At 39.0% G+C, this 22,323-nt stretch overlaps 1 protein-coding gene across 2 annotated transcripts in view; it reads right to left on the reverse strand.

The window, feature by feature from the left end:
• The window catches only part of zmat4a (zinc finger, matrin-type 4a), a 191,699-nt gene that overhangs the window by 159,429 nt on the left and 9,947 nt on the right, over positions 1-22,323 (reverse strand). For both annotated transcript variants that reach the window (XM_012849580.3, XM_036144664.1), the window contains exon 2: positions 1,482-1,583. In XM_012849580.3, coding sequence (XP_012705034.3) covers positions 1,482-1,583 — 102 coding nt within the window. The remainder of the gene's footprint in view (positions 1-1,481; positions 1,584-22,323) is intronic.

A 22,323-nucleotide genomic window follows, 5' to 3' on the forward strand; every position in this document is an offset into this window, starting at 1 on the left:
ATATTGCTGCAATTTTTTCTCGTCTAATCCCATTATTAAACCCAATGTAACATTTGAAGATGGGCCCTATAAGCAACAGTATTTAACTTATGGCTCAACCTCACCTAACTGGTGTAATAACCAACTCAGCTGTCAGTCATAGGACTTTGTATCTATAGTGTGGTGTTTATTAATCTCAGTTCAATGAATAATACAAAGGAAAAGTTTGCCAAAAAGATTAATGTAGACTGACTGGCTACTCACTATTCACCATAATCGCTGGGCTCCTGTACATGTATACACATGATAGCAGTGGTGACTGTTACTCACAAGGAGGAAATGGTTCAATAAATCTGTTGCTACCTTAGCCTCATGAGCCAAGAAGTGAGTATTCCAGTTTTATTCGGAGGACACTACGCACCACCAAGGCTGGTCTTGTGTATTTCTGTTGGCTCAACTACTTCTTAACCACAAAGTTACACAAAATTAACCAATAGACACCCAGGAAATGTCCATCACTGGGGAAGACTAGAAGCGGCCCAGATATATGTGATGTTATTTAATCCACAATATTAAAACTGATAAAACTCCATTTCAAAAGCTGGTACAAAACCATGGAGGACCAAATCTGACAGAACTAAAGAAAACAGCAGAAATATATTAACAGCCAAATAAAGAAACCATAATATTTAAATGTACCAAATAAACAAACAAAGTGGTAAAATTCAAGAGGGAAATAAAAGAGACATAAATGCATCCATAAGTAAAAGAAAAACATGAAGAACAAATGAAAAACATAAACATATAAAAAGTGTTGGAAATAGATAGAGAAAAAGTATGAAGGTGATTTAAATTGTAACACTGTGGTAAAGTAAATAAATGGGTTATCTGAAATAGATATATTCATAAATATGAAATCATTTAATTTTTTTTAAACTAACATTTACATATTTCTGTTTTTTATCTTTAATTAATTCAATTTTAAAAAATGTTATCTAATTTTTAATCCTGTCAGATTCAGTCCTCCATACTAAAACACACCACACAGTATAGAAATGTAGCTACACCACAAATAGAGTCGGATTGTTTCAAAGAGACCTCATGAAAGAATATAGGCTGTAAATCAGGGAAAAAAAACTATGTTGAATGTCTGTTAACTAATATCTGGAGCGCATTTTATAATTTTTTTCAGCTAGCAAACTAGCTGAAAGATTGTTGTGAAAGTGAAAACTTTTTAAAGGATTATTTAGCTTTTCACACTATAAGAATTGCGTAGAAAATCTACATTCTAATAGTGTACTAAATCGCTCTAAAAGAAGAAGATAATGCAAAACTTGGGTTGTGTTGTGTGTTTCCTGACAGCTGCAGGGTTCAGGTGTATAGATCAGCCTGGTCTCTCTGGAGGCAGAAGCAAAACAGCGTGATCCTGAGAATTAATTATCCCCACAACAGCAGCGAAGTGTAACAGACTTGGGTGATGTAATGTTCGAGGCCATCTTCACCTCATAATGGGCCACCCTCTGGGACTCGGAGATGAGCTGTGCGCTGCACACTTTGCAGTAGCTGTCTGTGAAAAGCCCTTGGTCCACCTCTGTTGACTTCATCTGGAAAAAGAGACACATCCAGGCACGGTTATTGAACTAGGAGATCAGAATGCACAATTCATTTACTAACAATGTCATCTGAAGCATTGATGGTACTTTGTTAGTTGTTTAACTCACACAAGCATAGTTGATATTCACATTTACATGAAATCACAAAGTATCTTTGTACCGTGAACAGAATCTGACAAACCCCATTACATCATGTGAAAAGTGCCGAATTAGCACATGTGATGTACACATGTGGAGTAAAGCCCATCTCTAGTGCAAGACCAGAAGTTTAACATCATTGGTTCACTGTTCCTAGGATTTCTTTCTTGAATAGGAGAATGTGCATTTACCGGACTACTGGAAGAGATTTCTTTCAACAGCACATGTCTGTATCAGAGACGTCTCTGGAGGAGCTCACTGGTGTTTTCCTGTCCTGTCTGCATGTTGCAGCATGATATTTCATGTTGCATCAAAGTCTGCAATGCCATCGAAGTTTTTTCAAAGGGTTTCGCTTTTTGACATTTGTCCTGATATGCTTTAGCTTTTTCTGCTCTTAGTTGTTCTTTCCCTGCTAGTCCTTTTAAAAAAAAAAAAATCTTTACTAAATTGAAAATAATTTTCCTCAGATATTTGATCGCAAATAGTTCCACTTATATACTGAGTCCACTTTGGACCAAATACTGCACATGGCACAAGAAAGGCTCGCTGATTTTGCTGTCGCCATAATCAGGCTTTAATTTTTAGTCCTTAAGAGACACAGATAAACCGACCAAGATGCAGCGCAGCAAGTAAACACTAATCATATTTCATACTTACATTTTTCCTAATCAATATTTCATTACCTCAAGCATTTAGAGTTAGTGACAGACGGGGAGCAGCTTTTTGCAAGCAATGAGTCAGAAAAATCCTCCTGTGCCAAACATCCTACTTCAGGCACAATGCTAAAGTTCTATTTGACAATGATAAATAAATTACTACAGCAGATGAGGCTGGCAGGTTTTCCTGGAAATTCATTAAAATATATGATTGAACTTTGGGCTAAGTGTTAGACTAAATATATATTTAAAGGAGCAACACGGAGCTTTCAGCTACACAGCTGAGCCCTCTCTTCCTGCTATTACTAATTCAGCCAGGCTTCCATTAGGGGTTCATGTTTCATATTTGGAAGCATAACGCTCAACCCATCCACCGTGTCCAGCGCACGTCTACGTTATCAGCAGCAGGAGAGTTGAAAAATTGACTTTGTGCATTTTGAAGCAAATGTTCGTCAACTTTTTACCAAAAATAAGACTAGGCAATCAGAAAAATAAGATTTTAAATTGCGTTGTATCCGCACAAACCCACAGCTTGGTCCTTAAAGTCAGTGAAATACATAGTTAGGAAATCTTATTCCCTCTATGGAAATGACATGTTCTTGATTAAGAGATAACAGGTGCGACCCTAAGGCCTGTAATGAGATCTCTGATTTTAAAACAGCAAAATATTGATTGTCAAATTAAAGGTTCTTTAGCAAAGTACAAACTCACTCCTTTCAGTGTTTAGTTATTTCTGCCTAAATACGTTTAAGCTTTTAATATGAGCCCCGAATTTAAGTATGTATAGTATGTGCTTCACTTATATCATGTTGCATCCCTTCTTGAGACTCTTTTTTTTTTAAGTCAGACAGAAAGTAAAGTTTTATTTGCCATGTCATGTTCACAGAGCTGATTAATGAAAACAGCTCCACAGACTGAGAACCAGCAAGACCAAAGAGGTCATAGTGGACTACAGGAGGCCCAAGAAGACTGAACACGCTCCCCTCTGCATACATGGAGAGGTGGCAGAGTGTGTGGACAGCATGAAATTCCTAAGCATTCACACGGTTTATATTTTACAAGTCCACAAAAGGGTCAGACGCATTGCCACAGACCTCATCCAAACGTCTTCAGCTTCAGAATAGATATCCAGTTGCTTTGTTTTTTAACTTTTTTTTTTATTTCTCACTGTCCTTCTCATTTTAGGAACACAAATCGCTTTGCTCCTGGTTTGACGATCAGCTTTGTGCAAACAAATTACTTTGTGCCCGTTTTAATACGTACAAATCTTTTGAAAATCAGGCCCTAACTGTTATGTTTAACAAAATCAACAGTAGTTGCACTTTTGTTTCGATCATGCAACATTATTTTATTTTGGTTCACCACAAGTGTTTGCAATCAAAATCATTAAACACATTGGCCACCCTCTGAGTAAATAAATGATATCTTGTGGGTTGGAGGCTGTTCCAAAACTTGGCATGTAACCCTTGAGCTACAGGTACGATAAATAATAAATACATATCTGATGAATAAAGTGTCAAATTTTCAGCAACAGGAAAATGGATGAAATGAAAAATGAAAAACCTCTTCCAGACTCTAGCTTTAAGGGGTTTAAGTTTGCAAAGTTTCTTCTTAGGAATTAGTGTCCTTCTTCCAAGACGTGACAAACTCGCCATTAACTTACACCACAAAGCATTCCGTCTAAGTTTCTGCTTTCTGCTCTCTAGTATCCAGAGGCAACAACCAGACTGACAGCACTACACTAAAGTATTTCACAAACAGTCTTTTACAGACCGACAGATGAAAAGGAAGAAAATACCTAAATCAGTGATGCCGCTCTTCTCTTCAGTCAGGCAATCAGTTGATAGTGGTGTTGTTTCATGTGCACGTATTCAATTGACAAACAGCCCAAATGAGAGCCTGAAAAAGCCTAGTCAGCTCATGCCAGCCGCGGACCTGCTGCCTGTTTTGGCATGGGCGCACAGATGCTCCAAATGAATGATTAATCACCCTAAATCTTAAAGCATCAGCGGCAACATCCGCAGCAGCATGTAAACAACAACAAGAAGACGCTTTTTCCCTGACTTTATTTTCCAGGACTAAATTAAAGTTTCAGAGCAACTGCTTTGCCTTTCACATCTTCTTTATCAGGCTTTGCAATATGACTTTGAAGCAGACAAGTACAATGCATGAATTTTATAGATACTTTACTCCTAGATTCTTATCAGACTGGATGATGCTCAGCTGTCAGGATGAGACTCCAGCCCTTTCTGCTAAATCTGGCCTGGTTCTCCATGTATTCCAGTTCTAGTTTAAGTGGGCTGTAAATGTGCCAAACCTTTAGAGACAGAATACTACACACTTACGTTTGTGAAATTAGCAATATCTAGCATTTAGTTTTAAACGTTTGCATCCTCCATTTTTATACCTCACTGAAGACCCAATCCAAATCTTTTTTTATTTTTCAAAAATAAATATCATTGAAAGCTCTTTAGATAAATATGTCCTCTTACATTTTCACATTTAGATCAGAAATGTGTTCTCTGGCTGTGAGCTGGATTTAGGCAGATAACAAACCCATATGAAAAGCACCAAGTCAAAATCCAATCAAGAGATTTTAAATAATCAGTGCTGGACACCGTGACAAGACAGACAATCAGCTGATAGTGGTGTTGTTTCATGTTCACATCATTTTCTACAGTTTTTATCATGTGCAAGACAGGGTGGCCCTATTACATATTACAGGGTTATATGTTATACCCCCCCCCCCCCACACACACACACACACACACACACCCCAACCCAACATAAACCCACAAAAATATGTCCTTCTCTTGGCTCCACCTGACTGTTTATGGATTACATGTCAAGTTGCTGATGTCCCACACATGTGAGCTTTAAAAAATAAATAAATAAAATGAAGCCAGGATCACAGAATCAAGGAGCCATGGGGTTGAAATAAGCGTGGTTGATATGGTCCATCGGTTTAGTTCTGTTTTCAGGTGTCACCACTACCATACGTCTGGCTGAAGGTCAGTAATCTGTCGGTGATCATATGTGTCGGATGCACACAACAAATAGCCGAGGTGTTTTTTTTACCACCAGCTGGCTGCAAAGCTGGCAATTGCTTCATCACACACACACAAGCTGCAGTACCAGTTTATCCTCACACAAGTCAGCGGTGTCTACCTCACTTGGCAAGACTAATGTCTAACAGTGACAGGTAGACTTAGACCCCCTTCACTGCCACGGTCTTTTGACAAACACATTGAGATGATAAAAATGTGTCTAAGTCCCTCCTTAAAGTGCTGTGTGAAGGTTATTATACTTGAAAGATGTGACAAGACTTGATATTCCACTAAATCGGGCTCATTTTCCTCACTGCAGACTTGAGCAATGCATGTTTTTCAATATGCAACTGTACTTAGACAGTTGGCAGCTTTAGACAACAGTTAAAAAAGCTTTGACCCAGGCTAGCTTGTTACGGAGCCCGGGAGAGCTCACTTTAAGTGATATTTTTTTTCAGGTCGTGATAATTTGTGAGCATGTTTCCTTTAATTGAGCCCTCGAATTAATAAAACTTATTCGAGCACACGTTTTAATTATTCGTGGGTGCGTTTTGGCAGATCGAGATCTCGAATATACTATAACGTGCTCATGTTTACATGTGTCAAGACAATATTGAGTGCACATTTTACATATTGTGGCCACGTTTAAGTAGATCGTGCACACAATGTTCTCTAACCATGTTCACTAAATTGTGCTCTCGTTTAATAAATTGTGCCCTCGTTTTACTATACTTAAAATGAGAGCTCAATTTTGTAAAATGAGCTCACACTATAGTAAAACGAGAGCACAATATAGTAAATTGTGCACACGATTTAGTAAAACGAGCGTACGATTTAGTAAAACGAGCGCACATTCTCTCAACATGCAAAACATTTTGCGATAACCCCTCTAGGGCTCCTGTAGCTTGTTGCTATAAGAGCGCTGGTTGTTGTTTTTTTTAGATATCCTTCTTAAGGTTTTTGCTGTCAAGAAATTCCTTTAGAGATGTTGCTGCAATCTCTATTTTTAGATAATGTGTCACAATGAAACAGAATCAAGGCTAAAATGTGAAAGAGTTTAAAATCATTTTTAATCCCTACACTTTAAAACTCTTAACAGCAGAGTTTGTTCAGGACTCGGTGGTCCTATCAGCAGCACAATAGAGGACGCAGCGGAGGTTCAGGTAAATGTGAAGTACAGCTCCCTAAAGAGCAGCTTCTGCTCAGTAAATTAACATGTGCCTCTCCTTGGCGATCAATTCATTAAGCTAATGGATTTCAGTGTCAAATCTACTGTTATAATTACAAGAGGTTGACTCTCTCCGAAATGAGAAAAATATTAATTTTCACCGAGTGTAATTGGATAAGGGGAAGCAACCGCAATCACAAACCTACAGGGGGGGGTTCTACACAATCCAATCATCAATAGAGCAGCTGCTGTCAGCATCCTACCAGCCAGGCTATCTCAGATAAGCACCATTTGCTCATTAAAGAGGTCATGTTGCCACGTAAAGGAGAAACGATACACAACAGAGAAGTCACGGGGGAACGCAGCAGCCCACCTTGATTTGATGTTGGAATTAGCAGGAGGCTGACTTGTTTCTCACACAGTCAACTCTGTTTAACATCTGTCTTCGACAATGACAAGCAACTAGCAAATCAGCGGAAGGCAAGCTGTGCAGAGCAGGAAGCCAGGGGCTGGGAGGAAGGACAAGGCTGTCGAAACGCTGGGGAGGCGGGAGAACCGAGATGAAAGGGAGGTCACAGCAGCGAGTGCCCAGCAGATGTTAAAGCAGTGAAAGGTCAGTTGTAATTCGTCGGGGAGAGAGTTAAGCCTCCAAGCTGGATGGATGCCCATGCAGACAAGCTGGGACTCACACCGGCCTTTCTGCTAGTTACCCCCTTAACTCTGGCCAGCCAAGATTATAAATTCTCTTCTGCTGCTCAGAGGGTCCATGGCTGCTATTACACCATAACAATACTAACAAGCAGGTTCAACTCAACAAACATTGCAATAATGTAATAATGTTTGCATTCTACCATCAGTATTAGGCGTGAATCCTTATATCGCAGTGAGATAATACATGACAATGGGTTTTATGCCATGAGTTGAAATGTTTAGCAATTTCTTTGAGAAAAACACACATCACCAGTTGTTTTCACTCTCATAAATAGAGTAAAGGTCTTGTATATCAAAATGTGTTTTATCATATTATCTCATATCCTGCCCAGGTTTGACTGGTCTGTATGTTTGTTTAATTCTACGGCGGTCTTAATTTCAGAATCAAAATCAACTGTATTTTACCATTTTCGAGGTTACAAACAAGACACCTGACTTCGGATTGCAACGTTCACATCTTTTAAGGAAACGGGCAGACAAGTAATGGTCAGACAGCAGCTACAAGCTATAACAGAAAAGACATTGTTCAGGGGGAAAAGTTAAGAAAAGAATCACTATGTGCAGAGCATTTTTTCCCATGTTCAATAGAATAGCTGGATATCCTGACAGTAAAATGTTCATCAGACTCTACCTATTTCTCGAGGTAAACCAAAGTTCACAGTCCTCCAACTTAGGTTTACATGAAAAGTCAGTCTTAAGTAAATGTATGTTTTCGGTGTAAGGGGGAAATGAAAGGGCTCCATTTGATCATTAGTACTAAAATATCAGTCTTACAAAACTGTGGTGAAAACGTTTATAATTAACTTAAAATGCCAAAAACATCTGGTAGAGATTATCACATTTGATATCTGGTACTTGCAGAAAGTCTCCACAAACTTAGTAAACACTTCTCAGCCACTATGAACAGTCTGTGGGAAATCAAAGACTGTCTGGCTAGCTATACGCTGCACCAAAGGGGTTCCCCACTGCTGTCTCCCCGGTGAGACCAGCCTGTCAGCGGAGGTTTGGTGCTCCTGACAATCCCGAGGAAAGATTCAAAGTCGGCTCAAAACCTTGATGAACTGACTGCACAGATGATGTTTGGAGGTGTACTTCTTCGCCTAACCACATCTTAACACTACTTTTCCTTACTGCTCCTTACTCCCCCTTGTGGTGGACAGGTTTTCTTGCTGCACACAACTCCGCTCTCTCCGAGGAAGTCCAGAAAAATCTAAAAGTGACGATATCGACGACCATGAACAGAGTGGGTCAAATCCAAATATAATTTTACTATTTACAAACCATGAACCACGCCTGAAGGGAATAACAGAAAATAAAAAGGACACTTTTCTGCCTCTGTGTCAGAAAACCTTTTCTTAAAGCATGTTTATTTCTGTGCTCAGAGGAACACAGAAATATACAGTTTGTCAACTTTTGCTTTAACAGACAACAGAAAACAGAAAACAGACGCGCTTGTATCAGATCTGTAGATCTACCGAGGCTTTCTCTACACACAATGAATGGAGTGTAGAACCATGCACCTCATACGGTGGAAAGCAGTGGCTGTCTAAAGCCACCCCAAGGAGTTGTTTCCCTCTTCCAGGTGTTTCTAGGCTAGTTGAAACATAAACTGCGCAAAAATAAACCGAGCAGGGAAGAGTGGAGCTGGGCAAACCAAACTGAGTGAGGTTGGTCAAACTGAGGCTACTATCACTGAATGATTGCTGCCCCATAGCACTCGCTCTGACCATGATGAAAAGCTTCAATAGGCTGGTGAAGGACCACATCATCTCCAAACTCCCCCCTTTTTTGATCTGCTCCAGTTTGCTTTACGACTCCAACAGCTCCACAGAGGACAACTTCTCCTCTGCACTCTGTCTGAGCCTGGAACACCTGGAGAGGAACAACACCCACGTGTTGTTCCTCACACCCCTTCTCATCAACGATGCCACAGTGATGCGACTCAGCAGCATCAAATTCATGTGGGTGCAGATCACACACACTTTGACCTGGTCCCTCCTCTGCTCTATCTGCTATTGTGAAGAGAGCACAGCAGTGTCTGCACTTTCTGCATTGAATGAGAAGAGCAAAGCTCACCCCTCCCATCCTCACCACTTTCCACAGAGGGACAATAGAGAGTGTACTGACCAGCTGCATAGAAGTCTGGTCTGGGGCCTGCAATGCCTCAGACTGGAAATCTGTAGAGTGGTGAGGACAGTGGAGAGAATCATCAGGACACCGCTTCCCTCCATCCATGACACTGTTCACAGACACTGCCTGGCCAGGGCTCAGACAACCATAAAAGACCCCTCCCACCCCCATCATGGACTGTTCTCCCTGCAGCCCTCTGGCAAGAGGTTCGGCAACTTGAAATGCAGAACAACAACATTTTACAACAGCTTCATTCCACACATCATAAGACTGCTAAGCTAAACTAAACCAGTCACTTTACATGGTCTACATGGCTTTGTTTCACTAACTGTGCTATCTGCATCAACATACGGTCCCTTCACTACTGCAATATATCCTGCTGCAACATATATTACACATATTGTCATACATATAACTTTTCTGCACATATAAAATGTGTTTTTTTTGGTGTGTCGCTACATTCCTGAAAAATGACAAGTACTTATATTTATAATGTCCTTCTTTTGTCTTCTGTTTTTACTCGGAGCCTTGCAACACAGTTTTGCTCCAATGTACATTGTGAATGTGCAGTTAAGTGACAATAAAGTCTGTCTATGTCTAAGTCTACGGTTGATTGAAAGGGTGTCCTCCTAAACTGTAAGTACTCAAGAATATGGATTAATGAAAAGCTTTAATTTAATATGCACATAGCTCATCTAGTTAAGAAAGTTAAAATGATTATAGGGTTATATTTCCACCATCACGTTTCACATGTCCTACAAAAAAAAAAAAACCTGGTTGAAGCCACCTTTCAGTCTATGATTTATTATGGTGATATTTTGCATGTGCATGCAGCCTCCTCTTTAAAGAGCCTTGATTCTGTGCATCACGCTTGTTTACATCTCATTTTAAATGCAAAATCTCTGACTCATCCCTGCCTTCTCTATGATTTAACTGGCTGGACATGTTTAATCATCCATTGAAAACAACACTGGTATATGGTTTTATCTAAATAGCTTTGCTGTTTAAACTCCCAGCATAGCAACCAGCTAGCAGCTGCCATTTGTGTTCCTCCAAATGCATTAGGGCTTTGAAAGATTTTGGCAAAACAGTCATTTCTACCACACTCCTTGGTGGTGGAATAATTTACAAAATGGTGTTAGACTCAAAACTCTCACAAACAATAATTATTTTTAGAGTATAAAAATGCAGTGAGGGAGGAATGCAATTGTTTTTCTTGAGAGGTCGGTGTCTGCATCGTGTAATTTTGTTTGTGTATTGTGAGTGGAAGAAAAGGTATAATAATATTACAGTAAAATGACATGACTTACAGGGTATAGTACTTTTTGTCACTGATATGTGGGACTCGTTAAACAGGCACTGGTCTATTGTTTTTTGTTTATGAATTACTGATGAGACAATGCATGAGACACAATTTAGGACAATACAGTCATATAGTATATTACAGTAAAGTAAATATACTTCCATCACTTTCTCAGAATTTCCTGCTGCTTCCATGTAAAGCCACTGGCTCTGGTTCATCATGGTATTCATATTGTCGATTTTTTAATTCTCCAGATTGATGTGACGATAATATTTATATTTTTTCTTCAAGAAATAAAGTCTTCAGGTATTTGATATTGCAGAGCACAAACTAGAAATCAAAATTAAAATAGTCTCTAGCTAAAATTAATTACAATCCTCGATAAGTAGCTGCAGCAGCAGGAAATACAATGTTTTGCGTTAATGCCAGAACCAAAAGAACACAATAACTGGAGAGTAGCTGCTATCAGATTGTATAACAGTATTTTCACTTCCCCCATCCACCACATGTGTAACATTAGCTCAAAGGGACACTTTTGAGTAGTGTGTCCTTAGAATGTTTTGACAGCTCCGTTACCATAGAGCAGTTGCAATCTCATGATCTCAACTTCTGTTTTATACAACCATTGCATGGCTCAGTGATACAAAAAAAATCTGGTTGCACAGCTGTTTAGACAAATGGAAATGCTGACAAATGCTCATTCATACCCTTTGGTACGGCATACTAGCTGTTATATTGAAACGCTTGTGTAAAGTAAATTTCTTCATGTATACTAGGCCAGTAGGGTCTGCTAGGTGTCTCAGTGTATGTCCGTGTGTGGCCCAGAGTTTTGTGATCGCGTTAGCTGTTGACGCTGGCAGTTGGTGGTAATAGTCCAAGCCAGAGGGTGGCGCAACACTCAATTTACATAAAGCAAACTGCAGGAAAGCATGTGAGCAAAAGAAGAAAAACAACCAAGCTTGTTTCTGAGAAATACAGCAAAGACGGATCTGGGGTCTCATTTATAAAGCTTGACTGCTCACAAAAAGGGGACTAATTATTGTATATGTCACTTTCCACGCAAAGGCAGTGAACTATAGAGAAAAACATGACGTCAGAATATGCGGTCCCTTATGCACACTCTCACCCATGTGTATGCCCGTTTTGGAGACAGGGAAAATTGGTGACGCAGGTGGTAAAGTGCATGATGACTCTTGTCAGACATTTAATTTCACTCCATATCAGACTTTATTCATAGATCCGACTTTATCATAAGCATTCAAAACTACAGTGTTATGCATGCTTGTGCTGGTGGCACATAACTATTAAGGCCCTTTCAGATTAATAAAAAAGGCCCTTAAGCCAACTTAAATCTTTAATTTCAACCGTCACATTTCTCTGCCCTATGACCACCAGAGTGATGTGTACTACAGATGAACACATAAATTGTGACACGGTGTGACATTAACATACCATGGAAACACATGCACATGATGCTGTGTAGTGGATGGATTGGCATTGCTGGAAGATTGTGCAAAGAATTTGGAGGGTACATATTTTCAGGCATCACCAACATTTCCCCACCTGGCTAATGTACCGATTTAGACTCCCTAGATCAGAGGTCTTCTATTCTGGTCCTTGAGGTCCGGTGTCCTGGAACTTTTAGATGTGTCCTTGGTCTAACACAACAGAATAAAATGGCTAAATTACTTCCTCAGTATACAGTCAAGTTCTCCAGAGTCCTGCTCATTGTCTGATTATTTGACTTAGGTGTGTTGAAGCAAACACATATAAATGTTGCAGGGCACCAGACATCAAGGACTGGAATTGAAGATCCCTATAGCTATAGCCTACAGGGGGCAGTAGTTCAGACCCCTGACAGAAGATCAACTTTTTAGCAAAAGAGTCTTCCATAATGTGATTCCTATTATCTTTTAGAATGGGTACTCAAAGATTACAGTAACCTGTTATATCTCCTGTACAAAACGCCTTTTGCCGTGACCAAAGGTTCTGTGGTCCATGCAAGAAGAATTTCTTCAGTATTTACAGCGTCTGCACATTTACTCACTGGTTTAGACTGAAATTCCTGTTTTCATTCTATATGCCGGTCTGATGAAAAAAAAAATGCTTTGTAAATGAATGGCTCACTCAGCAGGTTCTTCTTTCTTGTTTACATATCTTTAAGTGGGGCACAAAATCTGAATAGGGCAAACGTGAGTGAGTTGACATACATTGGATTCTTTTTAAAGTAACTGCCAAGGCCACTTTAAATTGCTTTTAAAGTTTTCTATTTAAAAACATCATTGTGCTTCAGTGAAAGTCGGCTAACACACACTATGCCTACTGTGAGTCATGGGTCTGCCGTGAGAACTCCTGAATAGGAAACGTACAACAAGGTTTATTCCAGCAGACTTTCCGGTTTGCAACCACAGCCTGTAATTACTCATTCTTCAGAGGTAGAGAAGAAGTATGAGTTTAATTACAAGCGGGTGTAGTAAATATTTTATCATCCACCTTCCTTCTGTGATGTTGATGTAATCCAAATGCAAATCCCCCAGCAAACAGCTAGATAGAAGAACACTGTTTCATTCACTGTAACATTCCAATGATAAGCAGTCACCTTAAAGCACCACTACAGTTCAGTTGATCATTACTCAATGTGGGAGATGGGGGCACCTATATAGTTCATTTTAAAGAGGCTTTTGTTCAGGGGTTATTAAACTATTTTCTCTCTCTTAGCTCCCCTGTCATATAGCTTTGACCTTTTACTCCCATGTTCAAGTTATGTTTACAATACAACAAAACTGGCAGTGTTTCAAATAAATGCAAAATAGATTTCTGTGTAAATTCACACATTTATTGCATTGACAAAACCCAAAGAGAAAATCACCAAGTACTTTTTTACTATGATATTTCTTCTATGAAAAGGCCAAAAGATTCCTGTGTTTAAATAAATTAATTACGAAACAATAGGTTAACACAAAGTCAAGGGATCAGATCACATTTAAATGCATAATGATCCCCAGAAAGTCAGATGCTGTGTTTGTGACTATTCCATGCTCACATCATCAAACTCGACCTTGGACATGGACACAACATAATAGAGCTTGGCAGGATGGCTTAAAAATAAAAGTTCCCATTTTATTATTCCAAATCCGATTAATGAGTTTTCTTCCTCTATTTCGTTTCACAAAACGAAATTAAAGAAATCATTTTAAAAACTTGTTTTTATTTCAAGCATTTCATCTGGGAGTTGACCTGAATTCAACGTGCAACTCAATGAGTGTTGCCAAATCCGCTTATTATAAGCAACTTTGGGCTTCTTTTATTCTAAAGTAGCTTGTAAATCGTGTGAGTCGCAGGTTGCAGTTTTTTTGGGCATGTTTCTGAAAGTCGATATTTGGGCTCTACACGAGTTATAGAGAGCCGCTTGTACTGGCGCGCTACAGACACCGTGCTGGAGCGCATCCTGTGTGGCCACCATATTGGCTGGGTCTTTTCTACTCAAGGCTTAGCAAATGCAGAGGGAGAATGCCAGTATTTTATGCAGTTTATGGTTGCAATAACCGGCGATAACTGCTGAAAGATTATGCGCAGATTTTGAGCAGCGTTTGGTTCTGAAGATGAGTTTTTGCGCCCTGATAACATTGCGGAAAACCAACCCATAAATCGTACTTTAATGCCTATTAATTTGTTGTCTCTGAATTTGACAAATTAAGGCTGAATCACATTGCCAAATGAAGTACCTTGAAATTACAGTGTAAGCACATGCAAGAAACTGTGCAAAACGGTTCCCTTTCAAGGCTTTTAAGCTCCTTCACAATTAGCGAGTAAAGTGTAAGACATAAATGACCTGGAAATTTTAAACCCTTTTCCAGGCTTTTAAAATAAACTGCGTGTGTGCATGTGGATATAAACAGCACACAAAAAATATGAAGAAATTATTGTTGTTGGTCTGTTCAGACAGGATTAGATGTGTGCGTGAGAGAGTAAATACATAATACCATGTCTATCTTTGTTTAAGAGGCAAAAAATTTATTTCAGCATAAAAGCACGTATTTATTTACACATTGTGTAAAAATGGCGGAGTGCTGCATCTATGGGTAATAACGTCTGACCCCCCCCCCCCCCCCCCCCCACCAACCTCATCGTGTGGTGGGTTGCCTCTTGTTTTGGGCTTATTGTTATAGTGCTGGTTGCTTGTTTGTCTCACAAAATCTGGCAACACTGACCTAAATACAAGCTGTGAAACATGCTTTGTAAATCAGATGGTGGTCATGCTGTTTGAAAACAAGGAAACTATAACAAAATGTTTGCTGCTAGTGGTATAACACAATGAGCTAAGAACAGGCTTCACTTCACTTGTGTAACTTCAAACTAACTTAAAAAGAAAAAAATAATAAATTAAAGTGTCTCGTCTTATTCTAAAAAAAGTTTCCTCCCTACAATATTTTGACAATATATTTTCCTAAACATATATTCAGCATTGCATGTTATTAAGCCTGTCGCAATAACCAATAAATCAATTAATCAATTAATCGCACAATAAATTTTAATTACACAATTAATCAAAGTAAGCTTGATAATTTGCGTATGCTTGCTTGCTTTTTCTCCCTCTGTGTTTCCCTCTCCTCTCTGAGACTGGATAACAAAATGTTTGAGAAATAAAATGTCAACAAATTGTAAATTTAAATTAATCGATTAAATCGATGTATCGCCCAGCCCTGCTGCACAACAAGAACTGCTCATAATATGTGTGTACATTACTGGTGTAATGATTAATCTAGCTTTTATGCTGAAATTAAACCCAAAATTGTGTTCAATAGAATGAAGCGATATTTAGCAATATTTATGTTTGTTTTTTTTAAATCAGACAGAGTAACATTTTCTAAAACCGATCTGTTATTACTGTAGCACCTATTTCTTTAGGGTTGCTTTTAAATGTAAATGTTCAATTCAAACTATTGTAGTTCACTGAAACTTCGTTAAATTAAGTTTGTAGTCCAACTTATCTTGACCGGCTTCTACTCCATTGCAGTTTCATTTCCTCTGTATGTTTTTTCTTATGTTCTGTTCATGTACAGCACTTTGAATTGTCTTGAAATGTGCTATACAAATAAACTTGCCTTACTATAGAAAAATCCAGGTTTGACTAGTCAATATGTTGCGGTTTAATGCTTGTGTAATTCTACAGGGATCCAAATGCCAAAAAGTAATGAGAATACTCTCTCTTCATGTTTTGAGAAATAGAATAAAAGGTTTTTATAAACTGCCCACCTCTCACTCAATGTCTGCTGGAGGAAGGCCCTGGGGTTGTCAAAATAATCGATATTCCGATAGAACTGATACTAAGAAAATTAATTATTCAAAGATACTTATTTGCGTTAAAATCGATTCGCATGGACTGACAGAGTTTATTTCTGTACCTGCTACAGCTAATGAACATAACTGAAAATGTAACAAAAATCCTAATTTGAAGCACTACATAAAATATGGATGCATGATGGTTGATGATAGATGATTTTGTAAACGTTCATCACACAAAGACTAAGTTGAAAAATTGATACCCTACCTTTTGCACGTCGACAGTTTCTCACAACGAGTGTTATGAGACTACAACTGGATTATAAAATAAAACGTAAAATATTCTGATCCAAAAGAACAATAATTTAGGACTTCATGCAGCATGCTTTGGCTCAGCAAACATGGAAGAATTAGGTTTTGAATGGAAGCCATTTATTGTGTCAGCAGGTGCTGAGGGGGAAGCACACTAATAAAAAGAGTGAAACTTGGGCATTTTACAGAGATTTGGCTGCACAGAGGTCCATTTGGATGTAGGGACTGGTGGGACAGGGATTATAAAAACTCCACAGAGACAGAGTTCATTTATAACTTTAGGAAGTTAAGGGCAACTTTTAATTATATATGTCAGCACCTCTCCTCTATACTCCAAAGGGAGGACACTTGTTGCAATCTTTAATCGCTTGTTAACGACACGCTGCCCCCACTGAAATGCGATACAATGGATTTACAACGAGGGAAACCCTCTTCGGCATTGCAAAGTCCTCTGAAGGATTGTTCACAAATTTTGCACAGCCGTGCACAATGTGTAATGAATTGCAAAGGAAAAACCCAAATGTTAGCCGGACACAGAGCTGATGCTTAAAAAGGGGTTTATTAACAAAAAATCCAGGAGGCAAAAAGAACTGGCTTCAGGCAAGCAATAGAACAAACTCCAAAAACAGGCGAGCAGAAAACTTAACGGGCAAAACTGGCAGGCAGGCTAAACTAAAACAGACAAGGGTGAAGTGCTCTTACCGAGTAGATTGCACGTGAGGATAACACAAGACGTCCTGGCAACAAACAGAAAACTAAAGCGGGCTTAAATAGGCGAACGGAACAGGAGAGCATGGCGGGACTAATTAACCAAAACAGGTGGAGATGATAAAAGGAGCATACAGACTAATAGACAATAAACCTAAGGTAGAAAACAAGACAAAGACTAAACAGACACGAGCTGAAATAAAAACTAATAACAAAGACTAAAACAGGCTAAGCATAAATCCAATACAAAACAAGAAAACAGAAATAAATCCTAAGACAGAAAAGTGGCTAAACTGAAAAAATAACCTGAACCACAACAGAACGTTACACAATGTCCCTCATCTGAATGGTTCCTATACTAGCTTTCCAATTCTGCCTGAGTCGAAGTTTTGCTGCATATAATAAACCTGACATCTGAATTTAAACTTCTGCTACTGATATTTTCCGTTACTCAATTCTTATGAATGTGTATTAATGACACAAGGAATGCAGTATGTGCTCATACCACAAGGTTTGTTACAAAATCTTACAGTAGTCAAAAAAAAAAACTACAGACCAAAAAAACGTGTCAAAATATGACTTGTGATGAAACAGAACTCTGGTGTTTGGATCAGAGGATGGAACGGTCACTTTAACCCTTTTTGCAATTCCAAAATTGACGTTAGTATCGCTTCAGCACCAGTACTGGATTTGTATCAATACAGATATTTGATCAGATTGGTCCAATCTTTAAACATAACCAGTTCAGAACTGGCTTTTTGCCACAAACAACACATTTCTGAGTTCCTGCACATGATAAGCACTCCATGGCAGCATCATGAAATGAATTCTGCAAATATGGAAGCTTCCATTAACTTTATCTGTGGCATGCTAAAAAAGATTACAATACAATGTCACATGTGTTGACAGTCAGTTATTTACATGGGGTATGGCAGCTCAGGTGAAAAAATAATTTCATCAAATTATCCACATCCAGCTAAACATCTAACTATAATAAAGTCATGTATTAGATATTTTTTAGATATTTAGATATTTACTTTGGACATGAGAAACAAAACAAAAACAGAAATGAACAGCCAAAATTAAATAAATTTACTTTGTGTATGGGCTTTGCTGCTGCATATTTTCATGAATCATTCCATCACTAGCAGCTTCTTGAAGAATCAAAATGGTAAATGTCTTCTTGACTAATTTGTTGCCTTGGGATTTAGCTAATAAAACAAAATTGCCATATCAAAAGTCCAGGGGTCATCACTGAGGCAAAAAAAGAACTTAAACGAATGAAAATTCAAAAGTTTAAAATAATCATAGATTGACTTTAAAGAGAGAGATGAAAAAGTCACAGATGTCACATACGCATCAAAATTAGAGCTTCAGTGGTGAATCGATTTGAATCGCCACTAAGTACACTGTCATTTACTATTTAATCTGGCGGCTCAGTTCAGAGTGATCAATATGGATCAAAATCATTTTTACAAGGCGTTTAGGAAAAGATTATCATTCACTCAAAATGTGATGAACACTGCTGCTGGAGTGGACGTCCCTCATTTCCCACATAAAAGTCACACTCAGCAGTAAAGTGTGGCTCAGTTAATGTAGAATGATGACTTCACACTGAAAAACTTTGGAAAATCATAACCTAAAATATGGTTACTAATTCCATTTGAGCTATTAGAAGTAATGAACCCGCCCGTTAATCACAGTTGCCCCACACATTAGGACTATCAGCTTGGGAGACGCCCACTGGGAAGTTGTGGCTTCCAGCTACTGTCACACAGAGCTGCTGAAGTGAAAGTGAAGCAAAAGTCATAATGAGGCATTGTTTAAAAAAATGGAGGACTGCACATTTCTTACTACAGTTCTAAACTTTGACAGTGACAAGTTCGGGAGAAGTCAGTGTGAGTCATTGGTGATACTTTAGCGAATTTAAAAACGATAGACATTCAATATCTCGAAACTAAAACATAGAATTTTCAGAAATCATCCATCATGACAGTTTTAAATTTCATATAACTTTTCTTTTATAACCAGGGGCGATTTCTACAAATGGCTTTCTGCCCAGAATGGAACGGCCAAGGGGAGGTGCAGCAAAGTCCTTTTCCACCCTGAAGGACATTTTCATTGCTCATTTTTATATCTAGTTAAAGCTGCAGTAGGGAGTTTAGAGGATTTCAACTAATTCAGTTTTCATGTTTAGCAATTATATCATAAAATTGCTGAATTAAAAGTAAGTGTTATAGTCAAGTGAGGTAATTAGCACAGTGGTGGGATGGGAATTTGAGATGGGGGGAAAAAAATCGATTCAATTCTATTTCTATTTAATTTAAACTGTTGGGGGCAGCGATGCACCTGAGCAGCAAATGGCATAAACAGCAGAAGAACTTAAAAGTAATTTGTGATTTGATACAACGGTCTTAGGTGGGACTCATCTTTGACCAATGGCTGTTTGGACGTAACCTAAGCACCACCTCTTGTTTCTCTAGTTATCTAGAAGTACAATGTTCAATGGCAAGCAGGAGAACATATCCCGTAATTTTATTTTCACCCAGGTTAGATTGAAAAGACAAAGCAAATTATAACAGAGCATTACGTAGCCAGCCATTCCTTGAAACACGCATCTAATCAAAGGAATCATGCTAACACGCGATTGTTTTTTGTAGTTATAGTGCATGGTTTCAAAAAATGGCCACCGGTCCAACAATTCTCTTTTGGCAGATCAGAGATCAAAGAAACAAGAAGATAAGACTAGTAATAGCCTGATTATTGGAAACGGCTGAGTGTATGGTTTGAATTGTGCATCTTGTCATTGTTTGTTACACCACTACCATGGCAATTTCTTCCCCCAACCCCCCCCACCCCCCATTTGATAGAAATTTCTAATGAAAACAAGGACATATATGGTTTAACGCATCACTAAATTAAGACAAAAAAAACCTCAACGAAAATTAACTTTTTATGCCATTTACAGATAACAAAATTACCTGTTAAATCTGCAACATCACTTCAAAAGCTCATCTTTAGCATGTCTTACATTTAAAACTCTGCAAAGAAAAAAAAAACATATAGCTAAAATATTAGTATAGTGTGAAGATCATATTATTAACTGCTGTGTAGCGATAGAGAATCTGTCGGCATATAGTGTAGAACAACTGGAGCAGCAGTGTAACATCTGAACGTGACCTGTAAGGTTCACCTCAGCTGTAACTAGGGCTTGAGAGACACTCAAATACTACTCCCAGGGGGGCAAATTAGACGGACCGGGTGAGTGTGGCAGCTTGCTAACACAGCAGAGAGATTACACTTTATATCCCACTGTCCTGTGCACTGAGATACCTCCTATTCAGGACCTATTAAAACCCAGTTTTGGCTTTGGGTAGGCAAAGCAGAGTAAAGCTGTGGTGACATACCCTGAGGTCAAAACAATGAGCAGTTCTTATGGGTGAGATCCTAAATGGCCCATTCTCATGCAGTGTGCCTCGACCTGTGACTACACTTCGGCTGACACAACACATTCAAACTTTCATTGTGCAAACTGACTGTATTAGTTTTTTTTAGTAGAACTTGTTTATCCTTAGGACAGGGCACAGTTCTAGCCATGTTATAAGCCTGTCGGGCCACCAGGCTTCACTGCCCCCACCCCACCCACACCCCACCCAGGCCCCCCCAAGCTTAGTGTAGTTTGTTCATTTTAAATGCCTCGATGTTTCAGAGCAATATAAAACAGTCAGTAAAGTTCCCGTGTGGGAGAAAACCTCCCGGTCAACATAAGCTAAAGTTAGCGGTTATTAGCTTGAAGGTACACTACGGTACCCGGTTAACCCCTCCTTCGTGCTGCATCACACAACGCTCCTCACGCTACCAATCCCTCCAGGAGGTGCATGCACACTTCCCATTTTCCGGGGAAACCCTGTTGACCATTAAACTGCGTTGATCCCAGGCTCAGGTATTTCCAGCCTCTACCATCTTGTCTTCCAGGATTGCCCTGTGGTGAGCTCCAGCCATATTCTCATAAATTCTGAAACGCTTTGCTCTTTCCCGCCACATGATGCGTCCAGCGCCATGTTCTGCAAACCATGGGGATGTTGTGTTGAGAGAAACATATATTCTTACTTTCCTATCACACACAGGGGTAGGATTGCAGCAGAGCACATTTTTTTCCACGTGTGAGCAGTGTTCTCTAAATGGTGTGTGGCAAACAGGAATTCTTAAGGCTTTCTTTTAAACAATGGCTTTTTCCTTGCCACTCATCCATAAAGGCCTTGATTAATAGGTGCCCTGTCCACTAAAGTTTTCAGCTGAGTTTGCAGTTACCGTGGACCTCTTAGCTGCTTTTCTTATAAATACCCTTCTTCCCCAACCTGTCAGTTTAGGCCATGTTGTCATAGGTTTGCTTTTGTGCCATTCTCTTACCATTTTCAGATGGTGGACTGAACTTTGCTCTGTGAGATGTACACACCATGGGATACCATCACTAATGTTTTCTAACATGGCATTTACAGAAAAGCTGAATTTATACATGTATACAGAGATTTTAGGGGGCTTCTGAAGAGTCAAAGGGGCTGCATACCAATGCACAGTAGACCCATAAGGTTTTTATATGTAAATGTTTTTTTTTTTTTTAAAACATACCCTTTAAAACCATCTGATAGTTTATCTGTACCACTTTTTTTTAATTTTAACACTAAGCAAAAATATAGAGTGACCAGCTAGCTACTTCACATATGGGCTGCTCTCTGTATCACAACTTTAGCCGTAAAACAGTGTAACATGGATGGGTGGCATACCCGCAGCATGATGCTGCTACTGCCAAATTTGGATGTTTCCACATCACTACATTTATTAATTCTTGTTCACAAACAGAAGACGTAGATGTACATCTAAAGTTTTTTTTTTGTCGGATATCTCACACTGTACTGTGAGAGGATAGGGTGTGATATATTTGTCTTTTTTTTTCTTTCCTCTCATTCCCCATTGTGGCATCTATCTTTCCACAGATTCAAGGGCAGCGCCCTGTGGGCACCGTGCCGGTGTCCTTGGCAACATGGCCTCAGTAAATCGTCTCCCCCTGAAATGTTTGTGATGGCGGTTGTACTGGAACAATTATTCCCTCTGGGATTATTAAAGTATCTCTGATTCTGATGTAGATTTTAGACTACTAACCAACAATGCACAGCATTTGAGATAGAGGCTCAATCCATTTCTCTATACTTCAAACAGCCAGGGAAAATATTTTAGCATGTCTTTAAACTGACATTTTGTGATTTTGAATCTATTA

The sequence above is a fragment of the Fundulus heteroclitus genome, chromosome 12, assembly GCF_011125445.2.
Source record: "Fundulus heteroclitus isolate FHET01 chromosome 12, MU-UCD_Fhet_4.1, whole genome shotgun sequence".
Classification (NCBI taxonomy): domain Eukaryota; kingdom Metazoa; phylum Chordata; class Actinopteri; order Cyprinodontiformes; family Fundulidae; genus Fundulus; species Fundulus heteroclitus.